We start from the raw sequence: 22,782 nt of genomic DNA, 5'->3' as shown, positions 1-22,782 counted from the left end.
GTCTCGTTTTCAGACATGCATTGCTCTAAGCATATCAACATCAAAGCCAACAAATAGAAAATATGAGAGAACCCATGATCAAATAATCATGGATGGTAAAACCATGATAATTTTAAATATAAACATAATCAACATTAAAATCTACAAATGGGAACTATAAGAAAATTCAGTGTCATATACTTATGAATGGTAAATCCATGACAATTTTAAATAAAAGCATTATCAACATCAAAATCTACAAATGAGAAATATGAGAAAATTCAGGTTTATATAACTATGCTAAATTTCAAGCGAGTTTAAGTCGTCAGTCAAACGTCCCTTTTTCAGATATGCATTGTTTCCAGTAGATTCCGGACTATACCATTAAAGTGAACAGTCGGGCAAGGATGGCTGAAGTCGGTAACAATGGTGTGAATGTATCCAGTATTATTTCTTATGAAATAGAAAAATAAAATCTCTCATCAAAATCTATCTGCCTACGCAGAAATTGATCTCTATCTGCCTACGCAGAAATTGATTTAAAGTATAGAAATCCTAAAACGTCCTCCTGGCTGACTATGTCCGTGGTTACATTTCCATGCAGCCTCGCTTTCAATGCTTTCAACTTTTCTTTATTTCAATGATCAGAACTTGGAAACTTAAGCAGAACTTGACCTTCGTATTATTATGTGAGAACTTTTGGAAGGCTAATGAACGCATTTAGACGACTGGTTTTCTTTGCCTGACTATTCACTTTAAGGATGATTGATCGTGTGTCATTTTGAAATACAGCCATATTGACATCAAATTATATAATTATGGAAGCCAAACCTAACGTCAATTTATTAATGAGTATAACATCACAACGGACAAGTGGAAAGTTGTAAGAGTTCAGGATTGTATATTTATGTAAAATAAAGAAACGCAAATAACGAATAAAAGCATGACAACACGACCAAGAAATGGAAAATACAGTAACCATACATAATCAAACGCGATATTGCGATAAAACGATTGCGGTCAAAATGTGTTTTCTGTATGTTGTTTTTTAGTATATCATTACGAATGCGAATCGCTGTGCAAACCTATTGCAATCATTTTTGCGCTAAATTTGCTCGCGTCAAGATAATTACATTTATTTCAAAGCAGTGGGATATCAATTGTCACATTCGTAAACATTTATTTATACCTTGTGTTAAATTTCTCTCGGTGTTTGGATTCAGATAGTTATAGGAAACATCCACTTTAAGTTAAACAATCTTAAACTCATACCACGAAATGATGATGATTCAATGTGTAATACCATAAATAAGGTATTATGCTTTATATTTGAGGTTAAAGTGTAAAGTTCAATTTCAACGGCATTCCAGGTCATTTTTCAACATTGAAAAATGACTCGAGATCAGTTTTCATGGAGAGTCAATTTTCAACGTCACATAGACATTCTCTTTCGATATCTCTATGCCATAAATATAAACAATGCTTCAATTCAACAGTTGTGTGGAATTCAATTAGAAGCCATGTTGAAAATGTAATATTATCATTCTTTGTTTTAGACGAAAATGCCACTTTTATTAAAAGTACAAATAAATTATTTAGGTTAAAATAATAAAATATACATATTAAATACCACGACCTGATGCTACTGTATATGATATTGAACACGTGCACTACGGCTCAGACCGACCTTGACTATTCGAATTAGAGCGATAAGTAGGTCAAATAGATAGATAGCGTGGTTAAATTGTGGTATTGTATACCAATATTTATATATATAGTGTCGCTATCAAAAATTAAGAAGGTTTAAACTAGGTCATCAGATAAGTTGCTGTCCAAATAAAACATCTGGCTCTAAATTGATCTACTGCAGAAAAAAAAATCAATATTTTAGATCAACGATGTTTGATAAATTCAGAATGAATTGTTAGTCTACGCATGGGAAGAAAGTTTTATATGCTAGATAGAGAATTTTTTTTCAACAGCTGGCAAACACTGTAAATGACACGTCTGCTTCAGTTGAACAATTAGTGAATTAAGGGATTAGTTATAAACTGTTTTCAGATTGGACAAACGGTTGATATGAAGCCCATCAGGAAGAAAGATAAATACAATCATGAATATTTATATTTCTGACGGATGGGCTTCATACCAAGTGTAAGTCCAATACGGTAACAATTTATTACGTATATTTCCATTACGATCATTGAAATTCAAAACAATACGTGTATATCTTTTTAAGGTTTAAGACACCGCTTAAACCAGTGATTTTGTGTATGCCTTTATATCACTTCTTGTGTATACATGAACATAACTTGTTGATTTAAAGTGTCTATGCATCTGCCTTAACCTTACATATCACTGTTGACTCGCAGATTGTTTGCAAATTTTGGCAAAATATGTAAAAACAATATACATTTTGATGTTGCAAGTCCACACATGGTTCAGTACATATTTCTGTCACAAAATATCCATGTCATTATATGTTTACTTGTGTATATAGCATTTAGTAGGGGCGCTGATTTGACCGGATTCGGCTTTACATATAGGCATACACATTGAGTCCTTTTTGACCAGAACAATGGCGGCTGCAGATCATAATTCTATAGTCTTTAAAGACAATTAGGGGGCAAGGAAAAATACACTGATGGTCACATGGTCTTATTTGCCATTTGAAACCCATAGGATTTGTTGTACAGTGGTCATCACTATGGCTACTTTTACTTTAAAAACAACATCATCAACGGATATCCAACATCAAAAGCTTTTTTTGATTCATGAGCATGAAAAATACGGCACATACAACAGGTGTAACTAATAGTTATTAGTATAGTACGGTGTTAGATTAATTGGGGCGTAACATAAAAATTGCCGAGGCGTTCAAAAATCAATTACATGCTTGCAAGATTACAAGTTTGTAGCTTTCTCTACGCACAGAAACTTTGGATACGGCTATTTAACTAAAACTTGGGATACGGGTATTTAACTAAAACTCATTCACTGTGATTTAAGGTTGACGAATGCTCTTCTTCTGACACATAGTCTTAAGCTCAACGATCATGTTTATTCTTAAGAACAAAAAAGTTTTATGATATTGGGTATTTTATTCTGAAAAAAAAAATCAAGTGTTTGACAGTAACACTGTTCCTACTAGTTCATGCTCAGGGGACAGAAACCCAGATAACCATACTGTAAACCATTTTTTTTCTCGCGATTACTAAATTTCGCGAGTTGCGTTATAAAACATACTCGCGGAGATTTAGTTTCGCAGATTTAAAATTAAATTGAGATATCTTTGAATTTAATTGAACAATAATTACCTAAGATATTAATTTATGGAGATTAACCATTGCGATTTTACCTTGATCGCGGAATTCGCAAAAAATAAATCGGTCGCGAAAGAGAGTTGGTTTACTGTAATCACTACTGTACTTCCTGTAGGGATCGAACTGTGGGCCCTTGTTCCTAGTCCTACACCCAACCGATCGAGGTTTGTTCTAGGGATGCAATATTGGTATTGACAAACAAAGATCCTAAGAATTTACCTTACGATTTAAACTTTAGTGTATACCTATTTGAAATTGAGCGCTAGATTTATGTATCTAAGGTTTCAGAACCTGTTTAAACTAGTGATATTTTGTATAATTATATATCACTTCTTTGGTATACAAGAATATAACTAATTTGATAAAATGTGTGTATGCATCAGGCCTAACCATAGACATTACTGTTAACTCGAAGATTATTGTGTTGTTTGTAATTGTTTGAGAAATATGCAAATATTTGTACATTTCAGTTTAGTAAGTTTACAGGGTTCGGTACATATTTCTGTTACCATATTACTACGCCACCATGTTCATCACTGTATAGCATGTACTAGGAACGCTGATTCGACTATACAAAGACATGCACATCGAGTCTATATTCCCATTAATACTAATTATGTGAAATATCTTACATTATGCTACCTACTATGAAATTTATTAAACTCGTTTATCAATTTTATATGACATACGCTTAATGGCCAGTGACATATCGAATTCTTGAACTATTTCATATGTTATAGCCACTCCTATAATACCATCTATTTTTCAAATGGTGGAAGGTTTTTTAATGTGGTGATAGTTCGAGTATCACGCACCCACCTTACTAACAGGACAGATGTTACCAAATGTATTCATATGACTAAAATAAAATGGCCTGCGGACGGGAGTTCTAATGGTATACACATATTCTAGTATGACATGAATTCTACTAAGAAAAACGAACCTATAATGATCGTCCCTTTTATACAAATATTCTTTCAATTTTAATTTGATTTTAAGTTTGAATTCTGCTGGTGTCACTACGAGACAAACTTACTAACAATTCAACCTTGAAGAAATATTTACCTATTTAAACTTACAATTGTACCATGACGAGATGCTTTCTAAATTAAACTTACAATTCGACAGTATGACGAGATGTGTACTCAAATAAATAATTTTGTTTTGGGGAATTTTTTGCCCCCCCCCCTCCCTCCCCCTTTAATTAAACTTACAATTCGACAGTATGACGATATGTGTACTCAAATAAATAATTTTGTTTTGGGGAATTTTTTGGGGGGGGGGGGCAAATAAATAATTTTGTTTTGGGGAATTTTTTGCCCCCCCCCCCCTCCCTCCCCCTTTAATTAAACTTACAATTCGACAGTATGACGAGATATGTACTAATTAAAACAAAAATTCATTTTGGTTTTGGGGCTTTTATTTTTGTTTTTCCCTTCAAATTAAACTTACAATTCGACAACATAATGATATGTTAACTAAAATATTTTTTTGTTTTGTTTATATTTTTTTACATTTATTTTTTTTTATTAAATATTTTTTATTAAAATTACAATTCAACCATGACCAGAAGTTAAATTATAAAATCTCACCTAAAATTCTGGGGTGACGGGCAAACTGTGGCGGATTCCAGGGTTCAAATCTTGGACAGTCCGATGACACAAGAGGTTTTCCTTCGATTATCTGGAATAATTGGTCAAGTCAATATGGATTTATTGATTGGTGAAATCAACATTGATTTTTTGATTGTTGAAATCAACATTGATTTTTTGATTGGTGAAATCAACGTTGGTCTTTTGATTGGTGAAATCAACATTGATATTTTGATTGCTGAAATAAACATTGAATTTTTGCTTGGTGAAATCAACATTGATATTTTGGTTGGTGAAATCAAAATTGGTCTTGAACAACTTAATTTTGGAAAAACAAATAATGCAAGACTTTTATTTCAAGAATAAATCATTAAAAACTCAAATGAATTATTGTTAGTTGATTGCTTAAATTAAATTAATAAAATTGTCATCAATATTAGATGCTAAAGTTTCCAAAAACAACACAAACAGGAAGTCAATGACTCAAAAACTAATCAAATTTTAATTAGATATTCAAGAAATTAGTTAATTTTCGAAATTTACTATTGTAAAATATTCATACTGTTGACGTCACAGTGTCAAAGGTTCATATGAGAATATATCACTATGAACATTTACTATGGAAACTGAACATGTACCACCTTTAAAAGCCACTTCCTATGATAATTCAATAACTGTCCAATACAAAATGAATTAACTCATCACCTATCAAAATAAACCACAACCTAATGTTGATCTAAGTGAAAGCATGGTAATTTCGAATGTGAATTCGAGTTATGGAGGTTATCTATACCTAAAGTGATTGATTATGATAACTCGAGTACTGTTCCCTAATGTGATTTCGAGTTATCGAGGTTATCAATATCTACAGTGATTGATTGTGTTAACTCGAGTACTGTTTACTGATGTGATTTCGAGTTATCGAGGTTATTCATATCTACAGTGATTAATTGTGTTAACTCGAGTATTGTTACCTTATGTGAATTCGAGTTATCGAGGTTATCGAAACCTAAAGTGATTGATTGTGTTAACTCGAGTACTGTTACATTATGTAAATTCGAGTTATTGAGGTTATCTATACCTACAGTGATTGATTGTGTTAATTCGAGTACTGTTACATTATGTAAATTCGAGTTATTGAGGTTATATATACCTACACTGATTGATTGTGTTAAGTTGTTGAGGCCCATGTCTGGAGAAGGAACCATGTTGTTAGCTAGCAGGATATAGTAGTCGGACTCCTCTGTCAGGTGTTTATCTCCTATAGCCATCCACATCTGTAACGAGGGGACATACAACAATGAGGAAAAGGACAGAAAAATGCGTTGTTTTTAAGATGCTCCATTGCATAATATTTATTATTGGTTGATTACATGATATCACCGTTGAATTTTGGATTATAGCGTCACGACATAAAATAACCCAATCAGAGATGGCGTTACAAGTGACGACGCCATTTTTTTACGTTATGAGGTGATAACGTAAGCCAATGGAAATACTCGATACATGCAAGATTGAATAGTAAACCTTTATTGGTGCTTCTCTCACCTGGTACGAGGACGGTGTTACGGAGGTAGGAACTGTTGCACTTCCTCTGAGGACAATGTCTTCGTTTGGCAGCCAAAGTCTTGTGTTAGCTTCTATTGGGACCTTGTATATACCGTTTGTTGATCTTTTCAAAGTAAAGTAAATTTTTCATCAAAAGATGTAAGATATTAACCAGTATTAGACACCAATCTCAGTAAGTTCTTATTTTATTTTTTTGGTATAACCCGGGTGTTATAACCAATCAAATATGTAAGACCACCCAAGGAACCGAGAAAAAGGTCGTTGACTATAGTTAGGTGTTCTTTATACAAAGGTTTATTGAGTTGAAATAACACAGGTTTTTACGGAGTTGTAATTAATTACTTTGGACCATGAGAAGATGGTCTTAATAAGCAGATAGTCTTAATACAGAGGTGATTGCTAAGGCAAGTTTGACTGCAAAATCACATGTGTGCTTGCTAATCGTTGGGTACCTGTACTCCATACCGTTACTCGTTTAAAACAATTCTGGTACGTACCCTTTTAAAAGTACCAGCACTATTAGGTAGCAGTAAACAGTATATTTGGACAATTTATGAAAGTAAGGCACATGCCTTAGAAAATCATATATAGTCATTTATCTGTACATTTTTCTTAATACCTACCTAATTTTGAGCATTTCTATCACAATTGTAAAATAATATTTTATTGGTCAATCCAGTGGATTTTTCAATAACTTTGCCTTAACCCGCGCCATGGATTTTGCTTCACGTAAAGCTAGCATTCCCGGTCAAGACGCACTTTCGGAGGAACTCAAAATTGTAATCGCGAACCCATTTTGGGTTTGTTCAATTTAAAAAAAGGAAACTAAATCAAACCCTCCATATTGGATATACAAATTTTAGAATACATTTTGATTTTATTTTTTATGTATGATTTAAAACAGGGGCTTCTCACTTAATAAATATATGGACCGGGCCAAGATGTTCTTCCGATGTCTCCTACATCATCGGTTTATAGATATATATATATATAAAATAAAAAAATAATAATAAAAAACAATAAAATATTTATATTTAATATCCTAAGGCAATTTACGGTTCTTGCACGTAATATATTTCCGAGAATGGAACCCTGGCTGGCTAGGTGAATGGCGAACGGCTTAATCACTGCACCACCTCAATCTTTTCGTCAATATCCATGTTCACCTAAAATCGATCTGGGGATAATTTTAATGTATTTTGTATACTTACGACATGAGGACAAGGTAGACGTTCATTTCTTTAGCAGGTGCAGCCCAGCCATTGTTTCTCAATAAAATGTAGTACGACATCTCACCGCCACGGATAGCAGTATCAGGCAATACGCTCTGAAAGTTTTGTAATAACATGCTCATATATAATGTAATTCAATCAATTATAACGACAGGTGTCCAACCATTTTTCTCAGTCACAGGTAGTAAGATATTTCATCGCTTTACGAAAAGCTATGTAGCTTAGTTTTCCTGAAAGTTTGTAATGCTTACCTCTACGAGAGCCAGAGTGTAGCCTAGTTTTAGTGCAAAGTTTATAATTCTTACCCCGACAAGAGCGAAAGTGAAGCCTAGTTTCCCTTTAAAGTTTATAATGCTTACCTCGACGAGAGCCTGGTTTCCCTTTAAACGTTTTTAATGCTAACCCCGACGAGAGCTAGAGTGAAGCCTAGTTTCCCTTCAAAATAATGCATACCTCGACGAGAGCCAAAGTGAAGAATAGTTTTCCTTCAAAATAATGCTTACCTTGGCGAGAGTAAAGTGAAGCCTAGTTTCCCTGCAAAGTTTATAATGCTTACCTCGACGAGAGCCAGAGTGAATCCTTGTTTCCCTTCAAAATAATGCTTACCCCGACGAGAGCAAAAGTGTAGCCTAGTTTCCCTTCAAAATAATGCTTACCTCGACGAGAGCCCGGGTGTAGCCTAGTTTCCCTTCAAAATAATGCTTACCTCGACGAGAGCCCGGGTGTAGCCTAGTTTCCATTCAAAATAATGCTTACCTCGACAAGAGCCAGGGTGTAGCCTAGTTTTCCTTTAAAGTTTATAACGCTTACCTCGACGAGAGCCTGCCTAGTTTTCCTTTAAAGTTTATAATGCTCATCTCGACGAGAGCCATAGAGAAGCATAGTTTCCCTTCAAAATAATGCTTGCCTCGACGAGAGCCAAAGTGAAGCATAGTTTCCCTTCCAAATAATGCTTACCTAGACGAGAGCCAGAGTGAATCCTTGTTTCCCTTCACAATAATGCTTACCTCGACGAGAGCCAGGGTGTAGCCTAGTTTCCCTTCAAAATAATGCTTACCTCGACGAGAGCCAGGGTGTAGCCTAGTTTCCCTTCAAAATAATGCTTACCTCAACGAGAGCCAGGGTGTAGCCTAGTTTCACCCCGAACAATCCGTAACAACCACCCGCTGTCCAGTTAGCCAGGACCGGTTTACTGTAGGATTGTGATAGGAAGGTGAAGTGGAGAGATTCCAGTTCTTTCTCAGCATTGCTACATACGTGTCTGTTAGGAAAATGTAATGACACAAAGAATAAAATTTGGGAAATTGGCCAATTATTTTTTATATTCCTACTTTTTAGTATCAAAAATGTTTGTAAGCCATTTATTTTCATATTTCTTGAAACTTTACAAATTATTATATTTTTTTTAAAATATCGGAATTAATTTGAAAAAAAATAGCAAACCATCATTTTGTTTTTGTTTCTATAATGATCTTCATTTTTCGTAATTTTAAAGTAGAAAATTAGCAGTTATCTAAAATATAGGAATTCATTTAAAAAATCAAGAAAAAATGTAAAAACTTAGTTTTACTATATTTATTTTCATTGTCCTTATTTCAAAGTTGAAAGTTATCAGTTTCTAGAAATATTGGAATTCAATTTTGTTAAATTAAGAAAACAGATCTTTGAAATAAGAACTTAAATTAATTTAATTGATTATATCACTTGCTACAAAACCCTGACCCCTGACCTGTGATCTGGATCCAGTGCGCATGTCTCTCCTCCCATGATTACTCGCTTCGTATCCTCTTTCAAGTAGCTGAATTCTGTGTTATAGTTGACGTATGTTCCACGGTCGACAGCGTCGGCAAGGAAACAGTCGTTATGGTGGCCTTTTAAAGCAGAATGAATCATATATTGTTTTTTATTGTCCCCAAATGATTGGCGGAGAGCCGACACGTGGTGACCCCCTAACAATTTATAGGGGGTCTGTATATTTTGTTTTGCAATATGGCGGCTCTCGCCCAAAATTTAAAAACATTCTCTTCAACTAAGTATACCATTTCAATACCGTAATATATATATACAGTAAAACCCCTCTAACTCGAACCTGGATTCCTCGAATACCCCCTATTCGTCGAACTGGTCGTACGGTCCCGACTGTGTCCCTATATAATCTATGAAACAAAACCCCGGATAGCTCGAACAGCTATTCGTCGAATACCCCTCATTCCTCGAATTGAAATATGTCCCCGTTTCATCAAATACAGTGTATTTACCCATGTATTCGTCGAACAGGTGTTGGGTCCTTGAGATTTTTTTACCTGTGTCACACCTGACTGCACCGACCGACATAGATAATTGCTCACGACCTTGTGTTTATATAGCTATAGGTGGCGTTAAGGGATTAACAGTGTCATTATTACCTACCTACACGATCACAAGTCGTTGTTTGATGCTAACTTTATTTGAACATTTCAGAAAAGGCATTAAATTATTGATGTTTCTCTCATAATAATCTTCGCTGTAAATACGAAAATTCCGAAGTTGTTGTTCCGTGTTAATAAAAAGTACACATTGTGAAATGACAAAATAGGCGAAAAATATTGCAAACGATATCAAACAATATGCAAAGTACATTTTATCAGTGCGTTCCGTTTCTTTTCCCGTATACCAGCATTGTTTTTTGTAACTCTACTCGTGAACACATGTAACCTAACGCTTTTACGAAATAGACATCTATAGATATCGTTTCTTATGTCCGTATTTATGCTGGTTTATAACTTTATTGTGAGTATGTATTTTGTAAATGTTTGAAATAATTTGTGATAATTACATAATAGAAAATGTATCCTTGTTGACCAATTTGGATTGTCGGTCGCTTACCTCTGCTGTGAATGAGATTTGATTTAGGTCTCTCTCGAAGGAATTTTCAAACGCTCATTTTTTGTTATATATATATATATGTTTTTCAACTTGATATTGCTATCAATAAAACACCTGAATAAAGAAATCCAAAATGCTGAAAGATAGGATAATTAAAATTCCATTGCCGTGCATTGTTTGTCATAGTTTGAGACCGGACATTTTGACTGTTGATCGTGACCAACCTCGGATGAGTCGAATACCCCGTATTCCTCGAACTATTGACCTGGTCCCCTGCTGTTCGAGTAAAAGGGGTTTTACTGTATAACCTTTTGTGTAAAATCAACTTAAATAGCAATATCAATTCAAAATTAAATAAAATGCATTTTTTAAAATTACGAGTTGTTTCCCATACGCCAGTTTGAAAGTTGATGACGCGGTGAAAGTCAAACGTAACTTTCAAAGCGTTTTCTCCATAGTGATTATAAACAAATGGAGGGTCGTACCAGATCAATCCTTACTCTGCTATCAATTTATCGGCATAACTTTTAAATGATAATTTCGGCAAGAATGCAGAGATGACAAGGAGATTGCACTTTAAATGTTGGATGGATGCTTGTTTCACTTTTGTTTGTGCTGTTTTCAATATACAGCCAGTCTGATGTTTTTCGAACTATTTTCGAAAAGAAGTTCCCAACGATCGGTTCCGAGTAAAAATAAGGGAAGTAACTCTAGGTGATCTTATTGCGTTCCTTTTCCAAACTAGCCGCTAGACAGATTAAATATTACCATCTTTATGAATTTCAAATAGAATCATGAACAACTCACATTAGAATTCAATATACAGCATCATAGTAATTTTGTGAAAAAGAATATCCCCACTCACCAATTCTTGCTTCCTGCTTTTTCTTTTTGTTGCAGAAGTCTGTAACAGTTGTTGGTTGGTAACCATAGAGTTCACGTTTGAAAATAGGGGCGCGGATTTGGAGTTGTCTGTAAAGAAATTATAATATTTACAGTTTGCACTGACATGGGCTCAATAACCATGCTTTCTAGTATTATCATTATCAGTCCACAATGATAAAACAACACGTGCGGCGATTCCATTGTTACGGGAATATTCGCTGGCGTAGCAACGTGGGGTCATGACCCCACTTTTGGCGGGAACATATGAATGACTCGATTTCAATCAGCTGTTCGATCAAATTCGTTGACGATGACGGCAGAGTAAAAAATATGGGTATTTTAATAAAAAGTATGCAACTGTCGGGAATATAAATAATAATCATTTACGTGAAAAACTGTAAATATAAGGAATATATATATTTTTGCTGAGGGTATGAGGGTATTATGATAATGGAGCCCGTGTAAATAACGGCAAACGCTTTAGAATTTATTTTTTTTCGAAATGAACTCATTTTAACTTTAGTTCTCAAATCTAAAGTAAAACAAATTTTTAATTAAGAAATAGATTTTTGTTTTGTTGAGGTTATGAGGGTGTAATGATAATAGGGCACGTGTAAATTATGTAACCCCGACGAAGCCGGGTTACATAAAATTGGTGACCATAGTCATATATGGTCAACATTATCAATGGTAGGGTAGTATAAGACTCTTTCATATGTGGAATGAAGGTTAGGGATATTTTACCCGAGGGTCACAAAATGTAGTAAAACCCGGGGCTTGCCGAGGATTTTGCAACATTTTGTGATCCTGAAGGTAGAATATCCCTATCCTTCATATCCACTTATGAAAGAGTATTTTTCTTTCATACTTTGACGTTTTATTGCAATTTTATAGCTATAATATCCCGCCATTTTGAAATAAATTCGAAGAAAACCGCGACTGCAAGTCAATTTTCCATACATGAAGAATAACGTGATATTTTCAACACAAATTCCGTTGTTTGCATCTTCTTTAGCATAACCAGTCAAAGTTTTGAAAAAAAATGTTAAAATTTTATCGAGGAAATAGTAATTTTGTTTACGCCGTGACGTCATGAGGCTTTATTGCAAGGGTAGCCATACGATACAGCCTCAGGCGACATGAATGTTTTGCTCTAGTATTGCAGCCAGTATTGCACCCTTAGGTATGAAAGAAAATTCAATATCTTATCGGATTTTAGAGAAAAAATAATGATAAAAAATAACTGATCCTTGTCCTCACACCGATTCATAGAGGATTTAGCAACATCGAATTAGAGATCATGTTCTGGGTAACTTTCAAATTGACCAATCAAGTCACTATCTACAAATCTTGACTTTATATTTTACGGAACGAAATAGTCTGCGGAGCTTTCAGATTCATTTTCATTTCGCTAATATCTCACAACAAATCTTTTGTGTATGATTTTTGTGGAGTGTTTGTGTGTGCTTTTTTTAAGGTTTAAAATATAAATAATTATATACAATTTTCAGGTTTTCATTTAGTTCAAAACAATCTGATGGAATTAAGACCAAAAATGAAATTTCAAGATATGTGAAATAAATGACCACTCACATGTCCTCAGGTACAGCATCAAGGACGCTTTCAACAACCGCCTCTCGGTCCTTGTAGTTTTGAAGGGAAAGTGGCGAGGGATATCCGAAATGATCAGTATAAAACCATTCACCTGAACAATACATAATGTCATTATTGATACTGTTGTTTTCCAGAATGTCTTTACAATGCGGCATTTCACTAAACTGCTATATCAAGCATACCATGAATTACAAGCAAATTCTTGGAATTTCCATCGCCCCGCTCTCAGGACATATTGTAGGTAAACATTATTGACGTTAGGTTTCACCTTAGTTGAAATATGAAAAAAATAAACTTCAGTCTTATTCGGAAGATAATTTACTTTGTTACCAAGTGTGAAGAAAATCGGTCAATATTTATTACAGTTATTGTACGGAAGTGGCAGAAAATGACTTTTTTATTAAATCAAAGGGTCATAACTCTGCTAATTAAGATCTGCCAAAAGTGGCGATCGAACTTGGCTAAGCCCTTAAGGCATTTAACTTTGTTACCAAGTTTTAACAATATTAGTTTTAACATTTGTTAGTTATTACACAGAAACTGCAGAAAATGACATTTGTAGTAAATTAAAGGGCCATAACTTTGATAAATAACATGAAAGAGTTGATCGAACCTGACCAGGCACTTAAGGCATTCAACCTTGTTACCAAGTTTGAAGAAAATCGATTAATATTTATTACAGTTATTGTACGGAAGTGGCAGAAACTGACATTTTTATTTAAGCAAAGGATCATAACTGTTGCATGATAATAATCAACTCGAATCATTATTAATGCTGATAAAACGGAATTTTCCTAGATTTAAAAAGAAAACTCACCCCAGGTACCGATGAAACCAACTTGAAAAGCTAGAATAAGACCTCTGTAGGTATTCAATAAGGGTTTTAATTGCGCAGTGTGTACTCGAATAAATGGCAACGAGGCATCGCCGTAGGCACCCTGTCAATTACAAAGAAAACATTCAGTTAAATGCGCTGTCGTTTTCAACTGTCAAATCATGGAGAGCCTTACATATGTAATTCGCCAAAGAAAATTCCTTAACATCAGATTTCTCTTTCCCTTTTGTTATGTTTTTCTGTGTCTCATTTTAAGTGATACTGTATACCAACTTTCTTTCGCGTGCGACTTATTTTAACGAATTTTGCGTTCTAGGTAAACTCGCGATAATTTGCCTAAGTTAAGTGATATTTTCCTAAATTCTTGCACAAAATTAAGTTCAAATGTATTTCAATTCAACTTTAAATTCGCGAAACTTTATCTCCACGAAAATGTTTTGAAAAGAAGATCGCGAAATTTAGTAGCCGCGACAAAAAGTTTGTTTCCAGTAAATTTATAGTCACACACGCAATACTTTAAATGAAACGACGGAACATTGAAGCTGACAATGCAAGTAAAAAAGACTCTTGTTGAGATCAAATAAATGAAATAATTTACAGATTACCCCTGTATATCGGTCATCACTTCAAATGAAGTAAGAAGTTCCGAAGAAGTTAGGCGGCCATTTTCATTTACGGCATCTAACACCAGTTACTGGTTTTACAAAATTACTCGAATAATACACACGTATAGCGACATGGTAACTAGGTGCCCTAAAATGAAAATGGCCGACATCTTTCCTTTAAAGCGATGGACGATGTATAGGGGTCAAAGGCAAACTACTTGTTTTTTATTTATATCAACAGGATGTTTATAATCAACGTTATACTGAATTATGTCCGTTGTAATGGAATGAAATGGGAAGTAGATACATCATTACACACCCAACTGATTAGCATAAATACTCAAATACTTAATGAAATAAACAAAACAAGGAATTAAAAGCAACATGGAAAACAAAGAAAGAGTTATGTTGTATCATTATTTCACATCCTATAAACTAAACTTGTTTTCGTGGTGAATTTATTTCCCGTTTTTTCTAATTTCCTTTTTTTCTTTTTTTTATATTCCTTTTTTCTATCTTTCCTTTTCAGAGAAAAACATTTTATTTAACATAACATGTATATAACAATATAATTTTCCTTTCGCAGAAGGACTTTCACCATATCCATTTTTTTGGTTTTTGTATTTTAGACAATCTAACACCACTTTCTCTTTATCAAAAATCATTCATCCACATCCATCCGTTCAATATAAAAAAATGCAATAAATAATCATATAGTTAATTTATTTAATATGATTAAAATTAAGCTTTTCATAAGAAAAATGAATACCAGTGGGGCCAACTCTTTTGTGACCGAAAATAGAAGGGAACAACTATATTTCCATTTTTTGCAGAATGACTTTTCGCGATGATGTTTTTTTGCGATCGGGACCTCTTTGGTTTTTACTTTAAGGGATTCATGTAAATATATTACAAATCTTACCTCTCCCATTAAACCCTTTTTGTAACTGAATCTGAGGACAACCATAAAGCCAGCCTCTTTGATGGTGAGGAAGTCCTGTTCCACTTTGTTTAAAAATTCCTGAGAGATTACAGTTGTTTTGAAGTCCTCAAGAGTGTAATGTCGATGTACCATAGTGGCCCCAGTTGTTAGGCGGAGGGCATCAAGTTGGATTAGCTGTCAAATCATAAGAGAAGGTAAAAAGAGATATAGACATTAAGAACATTATTATATCACAACAACATTATATTCAAAGAAAAAAGGAATTAGCTACAGGCCTTCGATTCCTCCTGGAGAAAACCTATCATCAACATACATGTTTATCACATACTTTTTTTATTTATGAGATACATTTCATAAATACAACAAAATTGTAGTATCCTTACAAATTAATGGCAAATGAAATATGACACTTTGTCACAGTTACTCTGTTAACCAGGTAAGCAATACAAGACCCTTGGACCTCTTAGTATTAGTCCTAATCATACAAATACATCTTGCAGGTGCCTTACGATCTTTTAGAAAGTGGAACCATGTGCACGTATTTAAACTTTATTAGCGTTCTTTCATTTTCAAAAAGAGCACCACTTCAAATTCCAGCAGCATTATGCCAGATAGTCCAATTTGATTTGACGACGCAGTCTATTTTGAATCCAGAATATCTACTTCACAATATCTACTTATCAGAAGGCACTTTATAAATTACAATGACTTTTTAAAGGACCATTACCTTTGCAAGACAGAAATTAAAATAACTCTTCAAAAGCAATAATATTTTACGAAAATGTATATCAGTGACCTAAGAGAATGTTATATAACACCGACCTAATGCAATATTCCCTGCGTAAACTATGTTAAAGGGACATGAACCTAAATAAACCATGTAAATTTGAGTAAAATACATATTTAAGACATGCCAGATTCCTTACTAAGTAATATGTATCAGTTATTGTGCAAATATGTCAAATAAAATACTTATAATGGAAATTCCATCTTTCTGTATTTTGTACCAGCCTGGTCGAATTTTGTAACGATAGTACATGTATAGTAGTGTTGAACTTTAGTGACCTCCCACAATGCACTGCACAAATTAAATTAATGTAAACAAAATGGTGGGTCAAAAACGTGGGTGAAGCGAACACAAACACATTCTGATAGAAAACATTGTACATCAAGAGTCAGTTACGTGCGCTATTTGGAAATAGGTAAATATGAATGGAACGCTGAAATGCAAGAGACGGGAGCAACTTCCCACTTTATATTTGCGTGATCTACATGTGTGCGATAAGTCAGGAACCTCCCTTCGCGGTGCCCTGTCGAATTAAAAGTCTCGTTTGACTTTTGACTTATCATTCTTACGCTAAATACAAATTGTTTTATAACAAATATGGCTTAAACTTCATTTTTCAACCATCGTAAATTAGAAAATAATCTTAAAATGTGGAAAACTAGTATTCCTTGTCATTTCAGCAAGTTTGTTGTTCATTATAACCTCGCTTTCCGCCAGCTTTCGTTTTGTGTTCCAAAAATAGAATATGACGGTCTATTTTATTCATTTTTGAGGTAGGTATCCCCACGTTTTCCTGCCGTTTTAGATAACCAATCATTGTAATAAAATATTCAATAAACATCTGAAAACATGTCCCTTTAACAGTGAAGATTCATTTCTCTGTTTGCTGTCTGGCGCATTGATAATTAACCGAAGCGCGGTAACTAGGAAGACGACGGGAAAAAACATAAAACGGCCCGCGTTATGAATATTACCATATAATTTATTTTAATTAAATTGCTAGGAAGGTGATTGTACATTAACGGTAAATAAATAACTTTTGTGACTTTAAATAATTATTAGTTTCGTTTTATATTTTCCATTTCGAAAATTAAAAGCTGTTTCGGATAGGTAGTGGTCCTTTCATAATGCCCCATAAGGTAAAAAAAAGTTGGCTCTGGCTTTAATGTATGACATTACAACTGATGCAAAAGAAAAAAAATCGATAACTTTTTGAGAATGGAAAGATAAGAAAGGTGTCCATAATGTTATTTTTAGTAAAACTCACGCAAAAAATGTTAATAAACTTAAATATGTGAAGATTGTGTTGCCTTTGGTACACATACCTACCAAATTCAGCGGCACTCTAATATTTACCCATATTAATCAATTATGGCATTTCAATTACATAAAATATTCGCATTATGTAGACTATCCGTTGGTTAATGTAGGAAATTTTTTTATCGTAATGTGATGTAACATAGTGCACAGAAAGGGCATTGGCACCGCTCGATGTTGACCTAAATAGTGTAGGTCAGCTGTCGGTGAGGTAACATATGCTTCTGTGTTAACATATAATTATACCCCCGCACCGAAGTTGGGGCGCATATACTGTAATCACGCTACTTGTTTGTCGTCTGTTAATATTGTCCGTCTAACTCATCCTTATCTACTAGACTATTTTCAATGAAAGTTCACAGTGATGCTGGAAAATGTTGGTTGACATTTCACGTCACCACACACAGGTTTTTATTTACAATGATCAATAACTCGTTGGATCGACTTTGTTTAACAGATTAGACGGTTACCATGGAAACATAACGTAGGTCCTGATTGGTTAAAATGTTGATATTTTTCTATTATGCTAAACGTTGCTATCTACGGATTTTAACACAACTGCAATAATTTGGAAGATATAAGTTGTTTAGTTGCCGTGGTTACCGAATTAAACGTCAAAATGAACATAAACAAATGAACATAAACAAACTTTGTTTGTGGATCATCTTTGAGAATAACATGTCATTAGGTTGCCGTAGACTCAAATATGGGTTTGCGAAAATATAAGATTGTCTTTGGCTTACAATTTTAGTTGAAGACTTTGTATAATTTAAGAGAATGGTAAATTTTCTCCCATTTCCAATGTATCCTGATTGCGAGATGCAACGTCATACTTTTACGACTGGTCGTCCGTTATCAGTATAATGTGATTAGGTGGGGAGTAATGCTTGGTGTCTACGGCGGTATGCTTCAGTGATATAGCACTATAAAATGGACAAGAGTTCCACTATACAAGAATACACAACATGGATATACTGCAGTCTCCCAAAACACGCATCGCACACTTCAGACACGCAACACACTACACGCACACGGGAGACCGTCCGTACATGCCCCTGGCTGTTAATAGGACGTTAAAATAATTAATCAAGCAAACTACACAAAAAAGCGGTACTCAATAGCCACCTACAAGTGCAGACAGAAAACTGATGTATGTGATATATAAAGGCGGTATACGCACAATTACATATTGTGTCTGTTTAGTCGTGCGTAAATTACACAGAAAAATGTCTTACCTGAACAGGATCGAAATTTGTTGTACTAATGGAGTATTCCTCCACCCATCCCCGTCCTGGGTTCTGTAGCTGTGTTGTAAGGAGTTGATACGACAAATGGCTGTATCTGTAATGAGTAATATAACTCTCTTTATAGGAGCACAATTAGCAATAGATCTAAGCCAAAGTCAACATATTCAGTCATGCTTCAGAGACTAACAATAAAAAACTAAAAAAATCCTATGGTTTTTAAATTGTGCTTCTTTGATATTTAATAAAATCTATATATATATATATATATATATAGAAGTTTAACTCAACTTCAGAGCTTCACTTCAATTTTGTTTTATTTTAATGTGCATTTGAAAGCAAATTTTGGATACACATTCAAATAGGGATATCAGCTAAATTAAATGGAAAACGCGGATATTTTCTATTTTGATGCTTTTGTCCATTTTTTTATTCTGGATTTGTTGTCGTGCTAAAAGCCATATAATTTGTTGATGAAATGTTTCTGTACATCCAATATGGAAGGGGAAAGCATCAGCCATTTACCGAATGATGTTGTGTTACTGGTAGATCCACATTTCAGTGTCAGTAGTAGTCCTTTGTGCACTTTATATAATAATGTTAAAGTTTATAGTCAGGCAAAGGAAGGCGAAAGTCGAAGAAATGGTGTTGATATTTCTCTCATATTTCACAGAGATATACCGTGGTTGCTAGGGAAAATATAACTCTATCTTACACTGGGATAGTAAGACAGTCCACACGCTCTAGACAATACCGTGACGTCATCAATATATGCGGCGTAGCCGCGTCGTGCATTGTCGATGACGTCATCACTTTTGACGCATAACGATGTTATGTGATAATAGCGGGATGGAAAAACTTGAAAGAACGAGAACTTAATATTTTCCCTACTACGTATGGGAAATAAAGAAACAAACATGGATCTTTCAAGTGAACAGGGATCTTTCACGAGGGTTGAGATATTCTTTTGGAAGGCCAATGAACGCATTGAGTCTGGTTTTCTTTGCCCGGCTATTCACTTTAATGATACTAAGCAAAGAATTACCCATCACATTGTCAGGAAATGGTGTAAAAATTATATCTGCAAAATTTGTTCACATATTTCTTCTTCAAATAAGAAAGAGGAGTCAGATATTTAAAACCAAAATCTTTTGCTTCTAAGGCATCTTCAGACATCGAGAAACAAAACTAAAGGTCATTTGTTTTATCTTTGAGAAAGCCATATCATGTTGAATAATTACTTCGTCTTTGCATATTACAGAGTTAACTCCCTTGCGGATAGGTATCCATTGTGACGTTTCTCAGAAAAGTATGACGCTACACTCGCAATCAAATGACGTCACCATCAATACCTCTACGCAAGAGCATATAACTCTGTAATATGCAAATGCAGAATAGGTTCAGCGAACAAACAAATAAACGCTAAAATAATTTTGATAAGATGTTTTTATTATTTTTCATCTGTTTGATTTAAACAAAAACGATATCGAATAAGATACCGCCATCTTTTATTATCAGTCAGATTGCAATTAACAGTAACAGTGATAAACATATATACGGAATCTATTCTGACACCACCTTTTACATTCAAAAGATAATTATGATGGTATAAAGTAAAACATGTCTATAACGAACCTTTGGAGACACGTCACTTCGTTATAAGCATAGTTTGTTATAACCATCAATTCGTTGTGAGCGTGTTCGTAATAATCCTACAACTGGATTGTTAATTATTGGCAATCACTAAAATAAACACATATGCAAACAACTTGTATTCATCAAACAGGAACAACTTTAGCGTGGTACTAGTAGTTTATATCCGAAAAATAACATCGAACACGTTACATTATGCTTAAGACGAAATTGAATGAATAACAAATTTATATATGTCCATTTATTGTAACACGTGACACAGTGACACATTGATATGTTTCATGAATACTTATCTGATACGTTTGTATTTAAAGTTTCTCAAATAAAGGTGCAATAAATTATTGTGCCAACTTTTGATGGCGTGAAAACTGTATAAACTAATGATATAAATATCAACAATAGTAATTTGTTGGATAGTTTGTGGCATATAATAGCAAATGTTTTGATATATTATTTCTTAGAGTTTGACAATATCAGTTATCTTTACAGACAAAATATAGACATTACTTCAACTCTGTCTATAGAGACAACACAAGGGACAACAACAACAATTGTCTTTATGATAAAGTAATCTTTATATACAGGTCAAATTGTTTATGAACTGACCATTTTGGACCCTAAAATTGGCAGTATTAAGCTGATGAACTTTTTAAAGAGGTGGTCCCTAAGTTAAGTTTGACTGTATATACTGTATTGTATTCAAACATAAAAGTCAGCAATGCAATAAGTCATAAAAGTATCGCTAGCGCTTTCAGGGCTCCCCTATCTTCAGAAGATAAGAGCGCAGGTCTCTGCGCGACTGAAGGCCGCGTAGAGCGAAGCTCTATAACCATAACACGTGTGTGAGCATATAGACATAACATAATCGAACAAATAAAAAGGGGAGATAATAACGTTATATAATGGGAAGTTAATAATGCCCATGGCACTAAATACCATTTAGTTCGGTTTAAAAAGTTTTACAAACACTTCCTTCTTGCATAATCTCATGGTTAAGTTCGAATCTGTCATTTTGTGAAATAGATATACCGTAAATAACCAGTTTCCTCAGATATCGAAATGTTCAATCAATGGGATTTTCATTGTGCTAGATTATAGGGGTACGTATTTGCTGTTTGTGTACGCGAATTCTTTCGACAGTGCATTTCGCATGCATGATTTGTCTATATTTATCATATTACTATGAAATGGATTATATACTATACATGTATTGTACATCGATATATTGTTTACATCAGCAAATGATTAAAACAGTCTCTTTTGTTCCTCTGTCAATATTTTACTGTGGTGTGACCTATATATATCTAGCTAACGTTTATCGAGTGTACGATAAGTCAATGTCAAGCCAGGTTAATGGGGTCTTTTAAGGGCCATGAAGTCTGGCAAGACGGTAACCCTACGGTTATTTTTCGTAATGGAGGCATAATAATTATCATATCTCCGCCTTTTAAAAAATAAACACTGTTTTACCTCTGCATTAATAATTTCACGACCCTTCGACCAAATTTGATATCCCCGTTTCCCTTTGTGATTGTGTTCTTTATTCGACTGCACTGACCCGTAAATAACTACGTCGTGTCATCCGCTACAAAACACACAGTCAAACTATTACTTAAGATGGTATAATACTTATAGATGACACACATGTACACACACATGTACACCCACGTGTACGATTCGAATGGTTAATGTTCGAAATTTCTTTACCATCGTATAGATATAAGACATAAGACATAAGATAAGATATAAGACTCATGTTACTTGTATCATATGACAGAAAAAAATATCTTTTTTTAACAAGCTTTTTAGCTTGTTTTTCGTTCCTAGCTGTATCTGTGTGTATGTGTATGTAAAACATTTTTTATTTGAAGAAAACATTGTTAAAACTAAACTTATGTTATTTTGATTTAAATTCAGTCATACTACACAAGTTAACCATGAGAACTCTTTGTCACAAAAAATATAAAAAGAATTAAAAAAAATGAATAATAAAAAAAATATACCAAATTTTTGAATCTTAATCTTGTTGCAGTGGAATTGATATAAGCTTTTAGCTTGTTTTTTCATCCTATCTGTATGTATTTGAATGTTATTATAATTTATTTGAATAGAATATTGTTCAAACTAAACTAATCTTGTTTTAATTAAATTTAATCATATTACATAATGAGTCATTCGTTTTTAGCATTCATCATAACGAGCAATGCATATATTGGTATCCCTTTTTGAAGACAATTTTCTGTTTTTAATAACTATATTTTTTTCTTCTTTTATATACAGAAAAAAATATATTGAGTTTAAGAACCTAATTAAAATTAAAGCATGCCTAGACCTGTTAT

At 33.9% G+C, this 22,782-nt stretch overlaps 1 protein-coding gene across 2 annotated transcripts in view; it reads right to left on the bottom strand.

The window, feature by feature from the left end:
- Positions 1-22,782, bottom strand: part of LOC138310619 (uncharacterized) — a 46,492-nt gene that overhangs the window by 4,508 nt on the left and 19,202 nt on the right. For both annotated transcript variants that reach the window (XM_069251899.1, XM_069251898.1), the window contains 11 exons: positions 18,782-18,887; positions 15,422-15,616; positions 13,877-13,997; positions 13,039-13,150; positions 11,426-11,532; positions 9,425-9,566; positions 8,803-8,956; positions 7,675-7,790; positions 6,443-6,566; positions 6,052-6,171; positions 4,895-4,985 (listed from right to left, as the gene is read on the bottom strand). In XM_069251899.1, the coding sequence (XP_069108000.1) occupies positions 4,895-4,985; positions 6,052-6,171; positions 6,443-6,566; positions 7,675-7,790; positions 8,803-8,956; positions 9,425-9,566; positions 11,426-11,532; positions 13,039-13,150; positions 13,877-13,997; positions 15,422-15,616; positions 18,782-18,887 (1,388 nt within the window). The remainder of the gene's footprint in view (positions 1-4,894; positions 4,986-6,051; positions 6,172-6,442; positions 6,567-7,674; positions 7,791-8,802; positions 8,957-9,424; positions 9,567-11,425; positions 11,533-13,038; positions 13,151-13,876; positions 13,998-15,421; positions 15,617-18,781; positions 18,888-22,782) is intronic.

Source organism: Argopecten irradians, chromosome 16 (genome assembly GCF_041381155.1).
Source record: "Argopecten irradians isolate NY chromosome 16, Ai_NY, whole genome shotgun sequence".
Classification (NCBI taxonomy): domain Eukaryota; kingdom Metazoa; phylum Mollusca; class Bivalvia; order Pectinida; family Pectinidae; genus Argopecten; species Argopecten irradians.
This window is presented reverse-complemented; position numbering and strand designations above follow the sequence as displayed.